The sequence below is a fragment of the Delphinapterus leucas genome, chromosome X, assembly GCF_059928025.1.
Source record: "Delphinapterus leucas isolate spDelLeu-1000000601 "Yukka" chromosome X, BTC_Dleu_Yukka2, whole genome shotgun sequence".
Classification (NCBI taxonomy): domain Eukaryota; kingdom Metazoa; phylum Chordata; class Mammalia; order Artiodactyla; family Monodontidae; genus Delphinapterus; species Delphinapterus leucas.
Window position 1 is genome coordinate 81,550,300 of NC_143150.1, and position 14,152 is coordinate 81,564,451.

At 42.3% G+C, this 14,152-nt stretch overlaps 1 protein-coding gene across 1 annotated transcript; it reads left to right on the forward strand.

Annotated features, from left to right (window-relative positions):
• The first annotated feature begins 12,081 nt into the window (after positions 1–12,081).
• LOC149744313 (actin-like protein 7B) lies at positions 12,082–13,651 on the forward strand. Its single transcript, XM_089904479.1, is given in 1 exon segment — positions 12,082–13,651. A coding segment is annotated over 1 exon segment (1,254 nt). The 5' UTR covers positions 12,082–12,396; the 3' UTR covers position 13,651.
• Positions 13,652–14,152: the final 501 nt, after the last annotated feature.

The window sequence follows — 14,152 nt, forward strand, 5'->3', positions numbered from 1 at the left end:
AATCAGCCCAAATTGAGGAGGTGGTCTCTGAGAGCAAGATTTATGATTTTTCCCCCTTTACCTCTTTTTGTGAAGGTGTATGTGTATGCTTCTGTGTAAGATTTTCTCTGTATAGCTTTGCTTCCAACATTTGTCCTAAGGTTCTATCCGTCCCTTATTTTTTTTTCTAAATATTTTTTAATTCAATAACTATATTATACTTTATTTTATTTTTACTGTATCTTCTTTCTTTCTGTCTTTTTTCCTTCTTTCCCTCCTTCCTTCCTTCCTTCCTTCCTTCCTCCCTCCCTCCCTCCCTCCTTTCTTTCCTTCTTTGCTTCTTTCTTCCTTCCTTCCTTTCCTCCTTTCCTTCTCTCTTTCCTCATACTTCTACTAATTCTCTCTACTTTTTCTCCCTTTTATTCTGAGCCGTGTGGATGAAAGGCTCTTGGTGCTCCAGCCAGGAGTCAGGGCTCTGCCTCTGAGGTAGGAGAGCCAACTTCAGGACACTGGTCAACAAGAGACCTCCCAGCTCCACATAATATTAAATGGCGGAAATCTCCCAGAGACCTCCGTCATAACACCAGCACCCAGCTTCACTCAACGACCAGCAAGCCACAGTGCTGGACAACCTACGCCAAACAACTAGCAAAACAGGAACACAACCCCACCCATTAGCAGAGAGGCTGCCTAAAATCATAATAAGTCCACAGACACCCCAAAACACACCATCAGATGTGGACCTGCCCACGAGAGAGACAAGATCCAGCCTCATCCACCACAACACAGGCACTAGTCCCCTCCACCAGGAAGCCTACACAACCCACTGAAACAACCTTAGCCACTGGAGACAGACATCAAAAACAACGGGAACTACGAACGCGCAGCCTGCAAAAAGGAGACCCCAAACATAGTAAGATAAGCAAAATGAGAAGACAGAAAAACACACAGCAGAAGAAGGAGCAAGATAAAAATGCACCAGACCTAACAAATGAAGAGGAAATAGGCAGTCTACCTGAAAAAGAATTCAGAATAATGATAGTAAGGATGATCCAAAATCGTGGAAGTAGAATGGACAAAATGCAAGAAACCGTTAACAAGACCTAGAAGAAATAAAGATGAAACAAGCAACGATGAACAACGCAATAAATGAAATTAAAAGTACTCTAGATGGGATCAATAGCAGAATAACTGAGGCAGAAGAACGGATAAGTGACCTGGAAGATAAAATAGTGGAAATAACTACTGCACAGCAGAATAAAGAAAAAAGAATGAAAAGAACTGAGGACAGTCTCAGAGACCTCTGGGACAACATTAAATGCACCAACATTCGAATTATAGGGGTTCCAGAAGAAGAAGAGAAAAAGAAAGGGACTGAGAAAATATTTGAAGAGATTATAGTTGAAAACTTCCCTAATATGGGAAAGGAAATAGTTAATCAAGTCCAGGAAGCACAGAGAGTCCCATACAGGATAAATACAAGGAGAAATACGCCAAGACACATATTAATCAAACTGTCAAAAATTAAATACAAAGAAAGCATATTAAAAGCAGCAAGGGAAAAACAACAAATAACACACAAGGGAATCCCCATAAGGTTAACAGCTGATCTCTCAGCAGAAACCCTACAAGCCAGAAGGGAGTGGCAGGACATACTGAAAGTGAGGAAGGAGAAAAACCTGCAACCAAGACAACTCTACCCAGCAAGGAACTCATTCAGATTTGATGGAGAAATTAAAACCTTTACAGACAAGCAAAAGCTGAGAGAATTCAGCACCACCAAACCAGCTTTACAACAAATGCTAAAGGAACTTCTCTAGACAAGGAACACAAGAGAAGGAAAAGACCTATAATAACGAACCCAAAACAATACAGAAAATGGGAATAGGAACACACATATCGATAATTACCTTAAATGTAAATGGACTAAACGCTCCCACCAAAAGACACAGATTGGCTGAATGGATACAAAAACAAGACCCTTATATATGCTGTCTACAAGAAACCCACTTCAGACCTAGAGACACATACAGACTGAAAGTAAGGGGATGGAAAAAGATATTCCATGCAAATGGAAACCAAAAGAAAGCTGGAGTAGCAATTCTCATATCAGACAAAATAGACTTTAAAATAAGGACTATTAAAAGAGACAAAGAAGGACACTACATAATGATCAAGGGATCGATCCAAGAAGAAGATATAACAATTGTAAATATTTATGCACCCAACATAGGAGCACCTCAATACATAAGGAAAATACTAACAGCCATAAAAGGGGAGATCGACAGTAACACATTCATAGTAGGGGAATTTAACACCCCACTTTCACCCATGGACAGATCATCCAAAATGAAAATACATAAGGAAACGCAAGCTTTAAATGATACATTAAACAAGATGGACTTAATTGATATTTATAGGACACTCCATCCAAAAACAACAGAATACACATTTTTCTCAAGTGCTCATGGAACAATCTCCAGGATACATCATATCTTGGGTCACAAATCAAGCCTTGGTAAATTTAAGAAAATTCAAATTGTATCAAGTATCTTTTCTGACCACAACGCCATGAGACTAGATATCAATTACAGGAAAAGATCTGTAAAAAATACAAAAACATGGAGGCTAAACAATACACTACTTAATAATGAAGTGATCACTGAAGAAATCAAAGAGGAAATTAAAAAACACCTAGAAACAAATGACAATGGAGACACAACGACCCAAAACCTATGGGATGCAGCAAAAGCAGTTCTAAGGGGGAAGTTTATAGCAATACAAGCCCTCCTTAAGAAGCAGGAAACATCTCGAATAAACAACCTAACCTTGCACCTCAAGCAATTAGAGAAAGAAGAACAAAAAAACCCCAAAGCTAGCAGAAGGAAAGAAATCATAAAAATCAGATCAGAAATAAATGAAAAAGAAATGAAGGAAACGATAGCAAACATCAATACAACTAAAAGCTGGTTCTTTGAGAAGATAGACAAAATAGATAAACCACTAGCCAGACTCATCAAGAAAAAAAGGGAGAAGACTCAAATCAATAGAATTAGAAATGAAAAAGGAGAAGTAACAACTGACACTGCAGAAATAGAAAAAATCATGAGACATTACTACAAGCAACTCTATGCCAATAAAATGGACAATCTGGAAGAAATGGACAAATTCTTAGAAATGCACAACCTGCCAAGACTGAATCAGGAAGAAATAGAAAATATGAACAGACCAATCAAAAGCACTAAAATTGAAACTGTGATTAAAAATCTTCCAACAAACAAAAGCCCAGGACCAGATGGCTTCACAGGTGAATTCTATCAAACGTTTAGAGAAGAGCTAACACCTATCCTTCTCGAACTCTTCCAAAATATAGCAGAGGGAGGAACACTCCCAAATTCCTTCTACGAGGCCACCATCACCTTGATACCAAAACCAGACAAGGATGTCACAAAGAAAGAAAACTACAGGCCAATATCACTGATGAACATAGATGCAAAAATCCTCAACAAAATACTAGCAAACAGAATCCAACAGCACATTAAAAGGATCATACACCATGATCAAGTGGGGTTTATTCCAGGAATGCAAGGATTCTTCAATATACGCAAATCTATCAATGTGATAAACCATATTAACAAATTGAAGGAGAAAAACCATATGATCATCTCAATAGATGCAGAGAAAGCTTTTGACAAAACTCAACACCATTTATGATAAAAACCCTGCAGAAAGTAGGCATAGAGGGAACTTTCCTCAACAGTATAAAGGCCATATATGACAAGCCCACAGCAAACATCATCCTCAATGGTGAAAAACTGAAAGCATTTCCACTAAGATCAGGAACAAGACAAGGTTGCCCACTCTCACCACTCTTATTCAACATAGTTTTGGAAGTTTTAGCCACAGCAATCAGAGAAGAAAAGGAAATAAAAGGAATCCAAATCGGAAAAGAAGAAGTAAAGCTGTCACTGCAGATGACATGATACTATACACAGAGAATCCTAAAGATGCTACCAGAAAACTACTAGAGCTAATCAATGAATTTGGTAAAGTAGCAGGATACAAAATTAATGCACAGAAATCTCTGGCATTCCTATATACTAATGATGAAAAATCTGAAAGTGAAATCAAGAAAACACTCCCATTTACCATTGCAACAAAAAGAATAAAATATCTAGGAATAAATCTACCTAAGGAGACGAAAGACCTGTATGCAGAAAATTATAAGACACTGATGAAAGAAATTAAAGATGATACAAATAGATGGAGAGATATACCATGTTCTTGGATGGGAAGAATCAACATTGTGAAAATGACTCTACTACCCAAAGTAATCTACAGGTTCAATGCAATCCCTATTAAACTACCACTGGCATTTTTCACAGAACTAGAACAAAAAATTTCGCAATTTGTATGGAAACACAAAAGACCCCGAATAGCCAAAGCAATCTTGAGAACGAAAAAAGGAGCTGGAGGAATCAGGCTCCCTGACTTCAGACTGTACTACAAAGCTACAGTAATCAAGACAGTATGGTACTGGCACAAAAACAGAAAGATAGATCAATGGAACAGGATAGAAAGCCCAGAGATAAACCCACGCACCTATGGACACCTTATCTTTGATAAAGGTGGCAGGAATGTACAGTGGAGAAAGGACAGCCTCTTCAATAAATGGTGCTGGGAAAACTGGACAGGTACATGTAAAAGTATGAGATTAGATCACTCCCTAACACCATACACAAAAATAAGCTCAAAATGGATTAAAGACCTAAATGTAAGGCCAGAACCTATCAAACTCTTAGAGGAAAACATAGGCAGAACACTCTATGACATAAATCACAGCAAGATCCTTTCTGACCCACCTCCTAGAGTAATGGAAATAAAAACAAAAATAAACAAATGGGACCTAATGAAACGTCAAAGCTTTTGCACTGCAAAGGAAACCATAATCAAGACCAAAAGACAACCCTCAGAATGGGAGAAAATATTTGCAAATGAAGCAACTGACAAAGGATTAATCTCCAAAATTTACAAGCAGCTCATGCAGCTCAATAACAAAAACACAAACAACCCAATCCAAAAATGGGCAGAAGACCTAAATAGACATTTCTCCACAGAAGATATACAGAATGCCAACAAACACAAGAAAGAATGCTCAATATCATTAATCATTAGAGAAATGCAAATCAAAACTACAATGAGATATCATCTCACACCAGTCAGAATGGCCATCATCAAAAAATCTAGAAACAATAGATGCTGGAGAGGGTGTGGAGAAAAGGGAACACTGTTGCACTGCTGGTGGGAATGTGAATTGGTTCAGCCACTATGGAGAACAGTATGGAGATTCCTTAAGAAACTACAAATAGAATTACCATATGACCCAGCAATCCCACTACTGGGCATATACACTGAGAAAACCAAAATTCAAAAAGAGTCATGTACCAAAATGTTCATTGCAGCTCTATTTACAAAAGCCCGGAGATGGAAACAACCTAAGCCCCCATCATCGGATGAATGGATAAAGAAGATGTGGCACATATATACAATGGAATATTACTCAGCCTTAAAAAGAAATAAAATTGAGCTATTTGTAATGAGATTGATAGACCTAGAGTCTGTCATACAGAGTGAAGTAAGTCAGAAAGAAAAAGACAAATACCGTGTTCTAACACATATATATGGAATTTAAGGAAAAAAATGTCATAAAGAACCTAGGGGTAAGACAGGAATAAAGACGCAGACCTACTGGAGAACGGACTTGAGAATGTGGGGAGGGGGAAGGGTGAGCTTTGACAGGGCGAGAGAAAGTCATGGACATATACACACTAACAAACGTAGTAAGGTAGATAGCTAGGGGGAAGCAGCCGCAAGGCACAGGGATATTAACTCGGTGCTTTGTGACAGCCTGGAGGGGTGGGATAGGGAGAGTGGGAGGGAGGGAGACGCAAGAGGGAAGACATATGGGAACATTTGTATATGTATAACTGATTCACTTTGTTATAAAGCAGAAACTACCACACCATTGTAAAGCAATTATACCCCAATAAAGATGTTTAAAATATATATATAAAAACATTGCTTTGGCTATTCGGGGTCTTCTGTGTTTCCATACAAATTGTGAAATTTTTTGTTCTAGTTCTGTGAAAAATGCCAGTGGTAGTTTGATAGGGATTGCATTGAATCTATAGATTGCTTTGGGTAGTAGAGTCATTTTCACAATGTTGATTCTTCCAATCCAAGAACATGGTATATCTCTCCATCTATTTGTATCATCTTTAATTTCTTTCATCAGTGTCTTATAATTTTCTGCATACAGGTCTTTTGTCTCCTTAGGTAGGTTTATTCCTACATATTTTATTTTTTTTGTTGCAATGGTAAATGGGAGTGTTTTCTTGATTTCACTTTCAGATTTTTCATCATTAGTGTATAGGAATGCCAGAGATTTCTGTGCATTAATTTTGTATCCTGCTACTTTACCAAGTTCATTGATTAGCTCTAGTAGTTTTCTGGTAGCATCTTTAGGATTCTCTATGTATAGTATCATGTCATCTGCAAATAGTGACAGCTTTACTTCTTCTTTTCCAGTTTGGATTCCTTTTATTTCCTTTTCTTCTCTGATTGCTGTGGCTAAAACTTCCAAAATTATGTTGAATAAGAGTGGTGAGATTGGGCAGCCTTGTCTTGTTCCTCATCTTAGTAGAAATGCTTTCAGTTTTTCACCATTGAGGACGATGTTGGCTGTGGGTTTTTCATATATGGCCTTTATTATGTTGAGGAAAGTTCCCTCTATGCCTACTTTGTGCAGGGCTTTTATCATAAATAGGTGTTGAATTTTGTCGAAAGCTTTCTCTGCATCTATTGAGATGATCATATAGTTTTTCTCCTTCAATTTGTTAATATGATGTATCACGTTGATTGATTTGCGTATATTGACGAATCCTTGCATTCCTGGAATAAACCCCACTTGGTCATGGTGTATGATCCGTTTAATGTGCTGTTGCATTCTGTTTGCTAGTATTTTGTTGAGGATTTTTGCATGTATGTTCATCAGTGATATTGGCCTGTAGTTTTCTTTCTTTGTGACATCCATGTGTGGTTTTGGTATCAGGGTCATGGTGGCCTCGTAGAATGAGTTTGGGAGTGTTCCTCCCTCTGCTATATTTTGGAAGAGTTTGAGAAGGATAGGTGTTAGCTCTTCTCTAAATGTTTGATAGAATTCGCCTGTGAAGCCATCTGGTCCTGGGCTTTTGTTTGTCGGAAGATTTTTAATCACAGTTTCAATTTCAGTGCTTTTGATTGGTCTGTTCATATTTTCTATTTCTTCCTGATTCAGTCTTGGCAGGTTGTGCCTTTCTAAGAATTCGTCCATTTCTTCCAGGTTGTCCATTTTATTGGCATAGAGTAGCTTGTAGTAATCTCTCATGATCCTTTGTGTTTCTGCAGTGTCAGTTGTTACTTCTCCTTTTTCATTTCTAATTCTATTGATTTGAGTCTTCTCCCTTTTTCTCTTGATGAGTCCGGCTAATGGTTTATCAAGTTTGTTTATCTTCTCAAAGAACCAGCTTTTAGTTTTATTGATCTTTGCTATCGTTTCCTTCATTTCTTTTTCATTTATTTCTGATCTGATTTTTATGATTTCTTTCCTTCTGCTAGCTTTGGGGTTTTTTTGTTCTTCTTTCTCTAGTTGCTTTAGGTGCAAGGTTAGGTTGTTTATTCGAGATGTTTCCTGTTTCTTAAGGTAGGATTGTATTGCTATAAACTTCCCTCTTAGAACTGCTTTTGGTGCATCCCATAGATTTTGGGTCGTCGTGTCTCCATTGTCATGTGTTTCTAGGTATTTTTTGATTTCCTCTTTGATTTCTTCAGTGATCACTTCGTTATTAAGTAGTGTATTGTTTAGCCTCCATGTGTTTGTATTTTTTACAGATCTTTACCTGTATTTGATATCTAGTCTCATAGCATTGTGGTCGGAAAAGATACTTGATACAATTTCAATTTTCTTAAATTTACCAAGGCTTGATTTGTGAGCCAAGATATGACCTTTCCTGGAGAATGTTCCATGATCACTATAGAAAAATGTGTATTCTGTTGTTTTTGGATGGAGTGTCCTATAAATATCAATTAAGTCCATCTTGTTTAATGTATCATTTAAAGCTTGTGTTTCCTTATTTACTTTCATTTTGGATGATCTGTCCATTGGTGAAAGTGGGGTGTTAAAGTCCCCTACTATGAATGTGTTACTGTCGATCTCCCCTTTTACGGTGTTAGTATTTTCCTTATGTATTGAGGTGCTCCTATGTTGGGTCCATAAATATTTACTATTGTTATATCTTCTTCTTGGATCGATCCCTTGATCATTATGTAGTGTCCTTCTTTGTCTCTTCTAATAGTCTTTATTTTAAAGTCTATTTTTTCTGATATGAGAATTGCTACTCCAGCTTTCTTTTGGTTTCCATTTGCATGGAATATCTTTTTGCATCCCCTTAATTTCAGCCGGTATGTGTCTCTAGGTCTGAAGTGGGTCTCTTGTAGACAGCAAATATATGGGTCTTGTTTTTGTATCCATCCAGCCAATCTGTGTCTTTTGGTGGGAGCATTTAGTCCATTTACATTTAAGGTAATTATCGATATGTATGTTCCTATTCCCATATTCTTAATTGTTTTGGGTTCGTTATTGTAGGTCGTTTTCTTCTCTTGTGTTTCATGCCTAGAGAAGTTCCTTTAGCAGTTGTTGTAGAGCTGGTTTGGTGGTGGTGAACTGTCTCAGCTTTTGCTTGTCTGTAAAGGTTTTAATTTCTCCATCAAATCTGAATGAGATCCTTGCTGGTTAGAGTAATCTTGCTTGCAGATTTTCCTCCTTCATCACTTTCCATATGTCCTGCTGTTCCCTTCTGGCTTGCAGAGTTTCTGCTGAGAGATCAGCTGTTAACCTTACGGGTATTCCCTTGTGTGTTATTTGTTGTTTTTCCCTTGCTGCTTTTAATATGTTTTCTTTGTATTTCATTTTTGACAGTTTGATTAATATGTGTCTTGGCATATTTCTCCTTGGATTTATCCTGTATGGGACTCTCTGTGCTTCCTGGACTTGATTAACTATTTCCTTTCCCATATTAGGGAAGTTTTCAACTATAATCTCTTCAAATATTTTCTCAGTCCCTTTCTTTTTCCCTTCTTCTTTTGGAACCCCTATAATTCGAATGTTGGTGCGTTTAATGTTGTCCCAGTGGTCTCTGAGACTGTCCTCAGTTCTTCTCATTCTTTTTTCTTTATTCTGCACTGCAGTAGTTATTTCCACTACTTTATCTTCCAGGTCACTTATCCGTTCTTCTGCCTCAGTTATTCTGCTATTGATCCCATCTAGAGTATCTTTCATTTCATTTATTGTGTTGTTCATCATTGTTTGTTTCATCTTTAGCTCTTCTAGGTCCTTGTTAAATGTTTCTTGCATTTTGTCTATTCTATTTCCAAGATTTTGGATCATCTTTACTATGATTGTTCTGAATTCTTTTTCAGGTAGACTGCCTATTTCCTCTTCATTTGTTAGGTCTGGTGGGTTTTTATCTTGCTCCTTCATCTGCTGTGTGTTCTTCTGTCTTCTCATTTTGCTTATCTTACTGTGTTTGGGGTCTCCTTTTTGCAGGCTGCATGTTTGTAGTTCCATTTGTTTTTGGTGTCTGTTCCCAGTGGCTAAGATTGGTTCAGTGGGTTGTGTAGGCTTCCTGGTGGAGGGGACTAGTGCCTGTGTTCTGGTGGATGAGGCTGGATCTTGTCTTTCTGGTGGGCAGGTCCACGTCTGGTGGTGTGTTTTCGGGTGCCTGTCGACTTATTATGATTTGGGGCAGCCTCTCTACTAATGGATGGGGTTGTGTTTCTGTCTTGCTAGTTTTTCGGCATAGGATGTCCAGCACTGTAGCTTGCTGGTCGTTGAGTGAAGCTGGGTGCTGGTGTTGATATGGAGATCTCTGGGAGATTTTCTCCGTTTGATATTCTGTGCAGCTGGGAGGTCTCTTGTGGACCAATGTCCTGATGTTGGCTCTCCCACCTCAGAGGCACAGCACTGACTCCTGGCTGCAGTGTCAAGAGCCTTTCATCCACATGGCTCAGAAGAAAAGGGAGAAAAAGTAGAAAGTGAGAATTAGTAGAAGTAGAAAGAAAGAAAGAATAAAAGAAAGAAAGAAGGGAGGGACAATGGGAGGGAGGAAGGAAGGAAGGAAGGAAGGAAGGAAAAAAGAAAGAAGGAAGATAAAGTAAAATAAAATAAAGTAACATAAAATATAATAAAGTTATTGAAATAAAAAATAATTATTAAGAGAAAAAAAACAAAAAACATAAAAACGGATGGTTAGAACCCTGGGACCAATGGTGGAAGCAAAGTTCTACAGACAAAATCTCACACAGAAGCATACACATACACACTCACAAAAAGAGGAAAAGGGGAAAAAATCATAAATCTTGCTCTCAAAGTCCACTTCCTCAATTTGGGATGATTTGTTTTCTAAAGGAGGGAAGGAAGGAAAGAAAGAACAAAGATAAAATAAAATAAAATAATAAAAATAAAAATAATTATTAAGAAAAAAATTTATAAAAAACAAAAACAAAAAACGGACGGATAGAACCCTCGGACAAATGGTGGAAGCAAAGCTATACTGACAAAATCTCACCCAGAAGCATACACATACACACTCACAAAAAAAGGAAAAGGGGAAAAATTATAAATCTTGCTCTCAAAGTCCACCTCCTTAATTTGGGATGATTCATTGTCTATTCATGTATTCCACAGATGCAGGGTACATCAAGTTGATTGTGGAGCTTTAATCCGCTGCTTCTGAGCCTGCTGGGAGAGATTTCCCTTTCTCTTCTTTGTTCGCACAGCTCCCAGGGGCTCAGCTTTGGATTTGGCCCCGCCTCTGCGTGTAGGTCGCTGCAGGACGTCTGTTCTTCGTTCAGACAGGACGGGGTTAAAGGAGCCGCTGATGCGGGGGCTCTGGCTCACTCAGGCCGGGGGGAGGGAAGATCACGGACTGCAGGGCGAGCCTGCGGCAGCAGAGGCCAGCATGACATTGCACAAGCCTGTTCGCACACAGGCTTCTTGGTGGTGGCGGCAGCAGCCTTGGCGTCTCTCATGCCTGTCTCTGGGGTCCGCGCTTTTATCCACGGCTCACGCCCATCTCTGGAGCTCCTTTAAGCAGCGTTCTTAATCCCCTCTCCTCGCGCACCAGGAACCAAAGAGGGAAGAAAAAGCCTCTTGCCTCTTCGGCAGGTCCAGACTTTTCCCCGGACTCCCTCCCAACCAGCCGTGGCGCACTAACCCCCTGCAGGCTGTGTTCACGCCACCAACCCCAGTCCTCTCCCTGCGCTCCGACCGAAGCCCGAGCCTCAGCTCCCAGCCCCGCCCGCTCCGGCGGGTGAGCAGACAAGCCTCTCGGGCTGGTTAGTGCCGGTCAGCACCGATCCTCTGTGCGGGAATCTCTCCGCTTTGCCCTCTGCACCCCTGTTGCTGTGCTCTCCTCTGCGGCCCCGAAGCTCCCCCCCCTCCGCCACCCGCAGTCTCCGCCCGGGAAGGGGTTTCCTAGTGTGTGGAAACCTTTCTTCCTTCACAGCTCCCTCCCACTGGTGCAGGTCCCGTCCCTATCCTTTTGTCTCTGTTTATTCTTTTTTCTTTTGCCCTACCCAGGTACGTGGGGGGTTTCTTGCCTTTTGGGAGGTCTGAGGTCTTCTGCCAGCGTTCAGTAGGTGTTCTGTAGTAGTTGTTCCACGTGTAGATGTATTTCTGGTGTATCTGTGGGGAGGAAGGTGATCTCCGCGTCTTACTCTTCTACCATCTTCCCCTCTAGCCGTAGTTACCGCCTACACACTCTTTAAGGTGACCTGGTACATTGGATTTGGAGGAACTTGGGTTAAAGTACAAACACTCCAAGAGCTGTTTTCTCTTGGGCAAGTCATTTGCATTCTGAGCCTTGATTTCCTTAGCTCTGCCTACCTCCCAAGATTCTGTGAAGTGTCATGTGAGGTGCCTGCTACAGTGTTTGGCTTACTGTAGGGGCTCAAGTATTTATCACCCTCTTGGCCAAGAAGCTGAGGAGGAAGAGGTGTTCAGCTAGTGAACGGGGGATTAGGAGTGAGGATATAAGGAGAGGGAGCAGAAACCTCTGAGACCCAAGTGTGGTTGGACTTCTAAAACTGTGCTGGCCACCTGCTCTGTCTGGGAGCAAAGTCGAGTTATGCCGATGGAGGTGGGGGTGATAGATCAAGGGCCTGCCAAGGCCAAGCCCTCCCTGGGCTGCCAGAATGGACTAGCCCGTGGTGACATCACAATCCTGAGGGGTTGCCAAGGCACTGCTGGAGGTGGACCCTCTTATTTCTCCCCACGGAGCTCTAGGATGTGGATGTGAGAAAAGTGAGCAAGGAAGGCAAATGGAGACAAGGAACAGCCCTAGCCCCAAGACCATGGGCACGGCTCAGGGGGACCCTGGAGAGGCAGGCACGCTGCCAGGTCCTGACGCTGGCATCCGGGACACAAGTTCATCCACTCAGCTGAAGATGAAGCCCAAGAAGGTGCGTAATATCAAGGCACTCATCATTGACCTGGGCTCCCAGTACTGTAAGTGTGGCTATGTGGGCGAGCCGAGCCCGACCTACTTCATCTCCTCCACTGTGGGCAAGCTCTGCTCTGAGGCGGCTGACGCCTGTGACACCCACAAGCAGACCTACATGGGCCACGAGCTGCTCAACATGGAGGTGCCTCTGAAGCTGATTTATCCGCTAAAATACGGCATCGTTGTGGACTGGGACTGTGTCCAGAACATCTGGGAGTACATCTTCCACACGGCCATGAAGATCCTCCCCGAGGAGCATGCCGTGCTGGTCTCCGACCCCCTGCTCAGCCCCACCAGCAACTGTGAGAAGTATGCAGAGCTCATGTTCAAGACCTTTGGCATCCCTGCCATGCACGTGACCTCCCAGTCGTTGCTGTCCATCTACTCCTATGGCAAGACCTCTGGGCTGGTGGTGGAGAGTGGGCACGGTGTCTCACATGTGGTGCCCATCTCCGAGGGCGATGTGCTGCCAGGCCTGACAAGTCGTGCCGACTATGCCGGCAGTGACCTCACCAACTACCTGCTGCAGCTGCTCAATGAGGCCAGCCACAAGTTCACGGACGACCACCTGCACATCATCGAGCACATCAAGAAGAAGTGCTGCTACTCGGCACTCAAGCCAGCGGAGGAGCTTGGCCTGTGCCTGGAGGATCTGCGTGTGGACTATGAGCTCCCCAACGGCAAGCTCATCACCATCGGTCAGTAGCGCTTTCCATTCACCGAGATGCTCTTCAAGCCCACCTTGGTGGGCAGCAACCAGCCTGGTCTCCCCAAGCTCATGGCCGCCTGCCTGAACCACTGCCAGGAGGCGGGCTTCAAGGAGGAGATGGCAGCCAACCCGCTGCTGTGTGGCAGCTGCACCATGCTGGACGGCTTCCCAGAGTGCTTCCAGAGGGAGCTGAGTTTCCCCTGCCCCGGGGACAGCCCCACAGTGGCTGCTGCTCCCGAGAGCAAGACCTCCGTGTGGACCGGCGGCTCCATCCTGGCCTCCCTGCAGGCCATCCAGCAGCTTTGGGTCAGCAAGGAAGAGTTTGAGGAGCGGGACAGGGCAGCTATCTGCAGCAAGGGCTGAGCAGTGGTGTCCCTACAGTCCAGGCCTGTGTGCAGGCAGCCACAGGCCACTCTATACACATTTACAGAATTTCACATAAAATTTTAAGATGCAATGCCTCTTGTCTGGTCTGGATTTCTTGCTCTAGTGTGGTAGCAGAAGGTGGTGGTGAGTTGGGTTTAGGCATATCAGCACCTTCTGCTCTGCTGGGTGGGGAGCAGCAGGGGGTTGGGGAGGCTCACTGGGCCCTCCCCCTCTGCTCTCCCCATGAGGGCAACATCATCATAGAGCCCAGAATGTGGCTTCCTGTTCTATTAGCTCTTCAGGGTTCAAAATCCAATCCAACAGACACTCATACTGCTTGCTCACCCATGGACCAAGGGGGAAACAAAGGCTCAGATTAAGGGACTAGCTTGGGTCACATAGTTAAGTGGTGGGTGGGAGACTCACAACTAGGTGTCTGATTTCCGTCACCTGTTTCTGCCCCTGATGGTCACCTGCCCCCAGATTTATCACTGCTTGA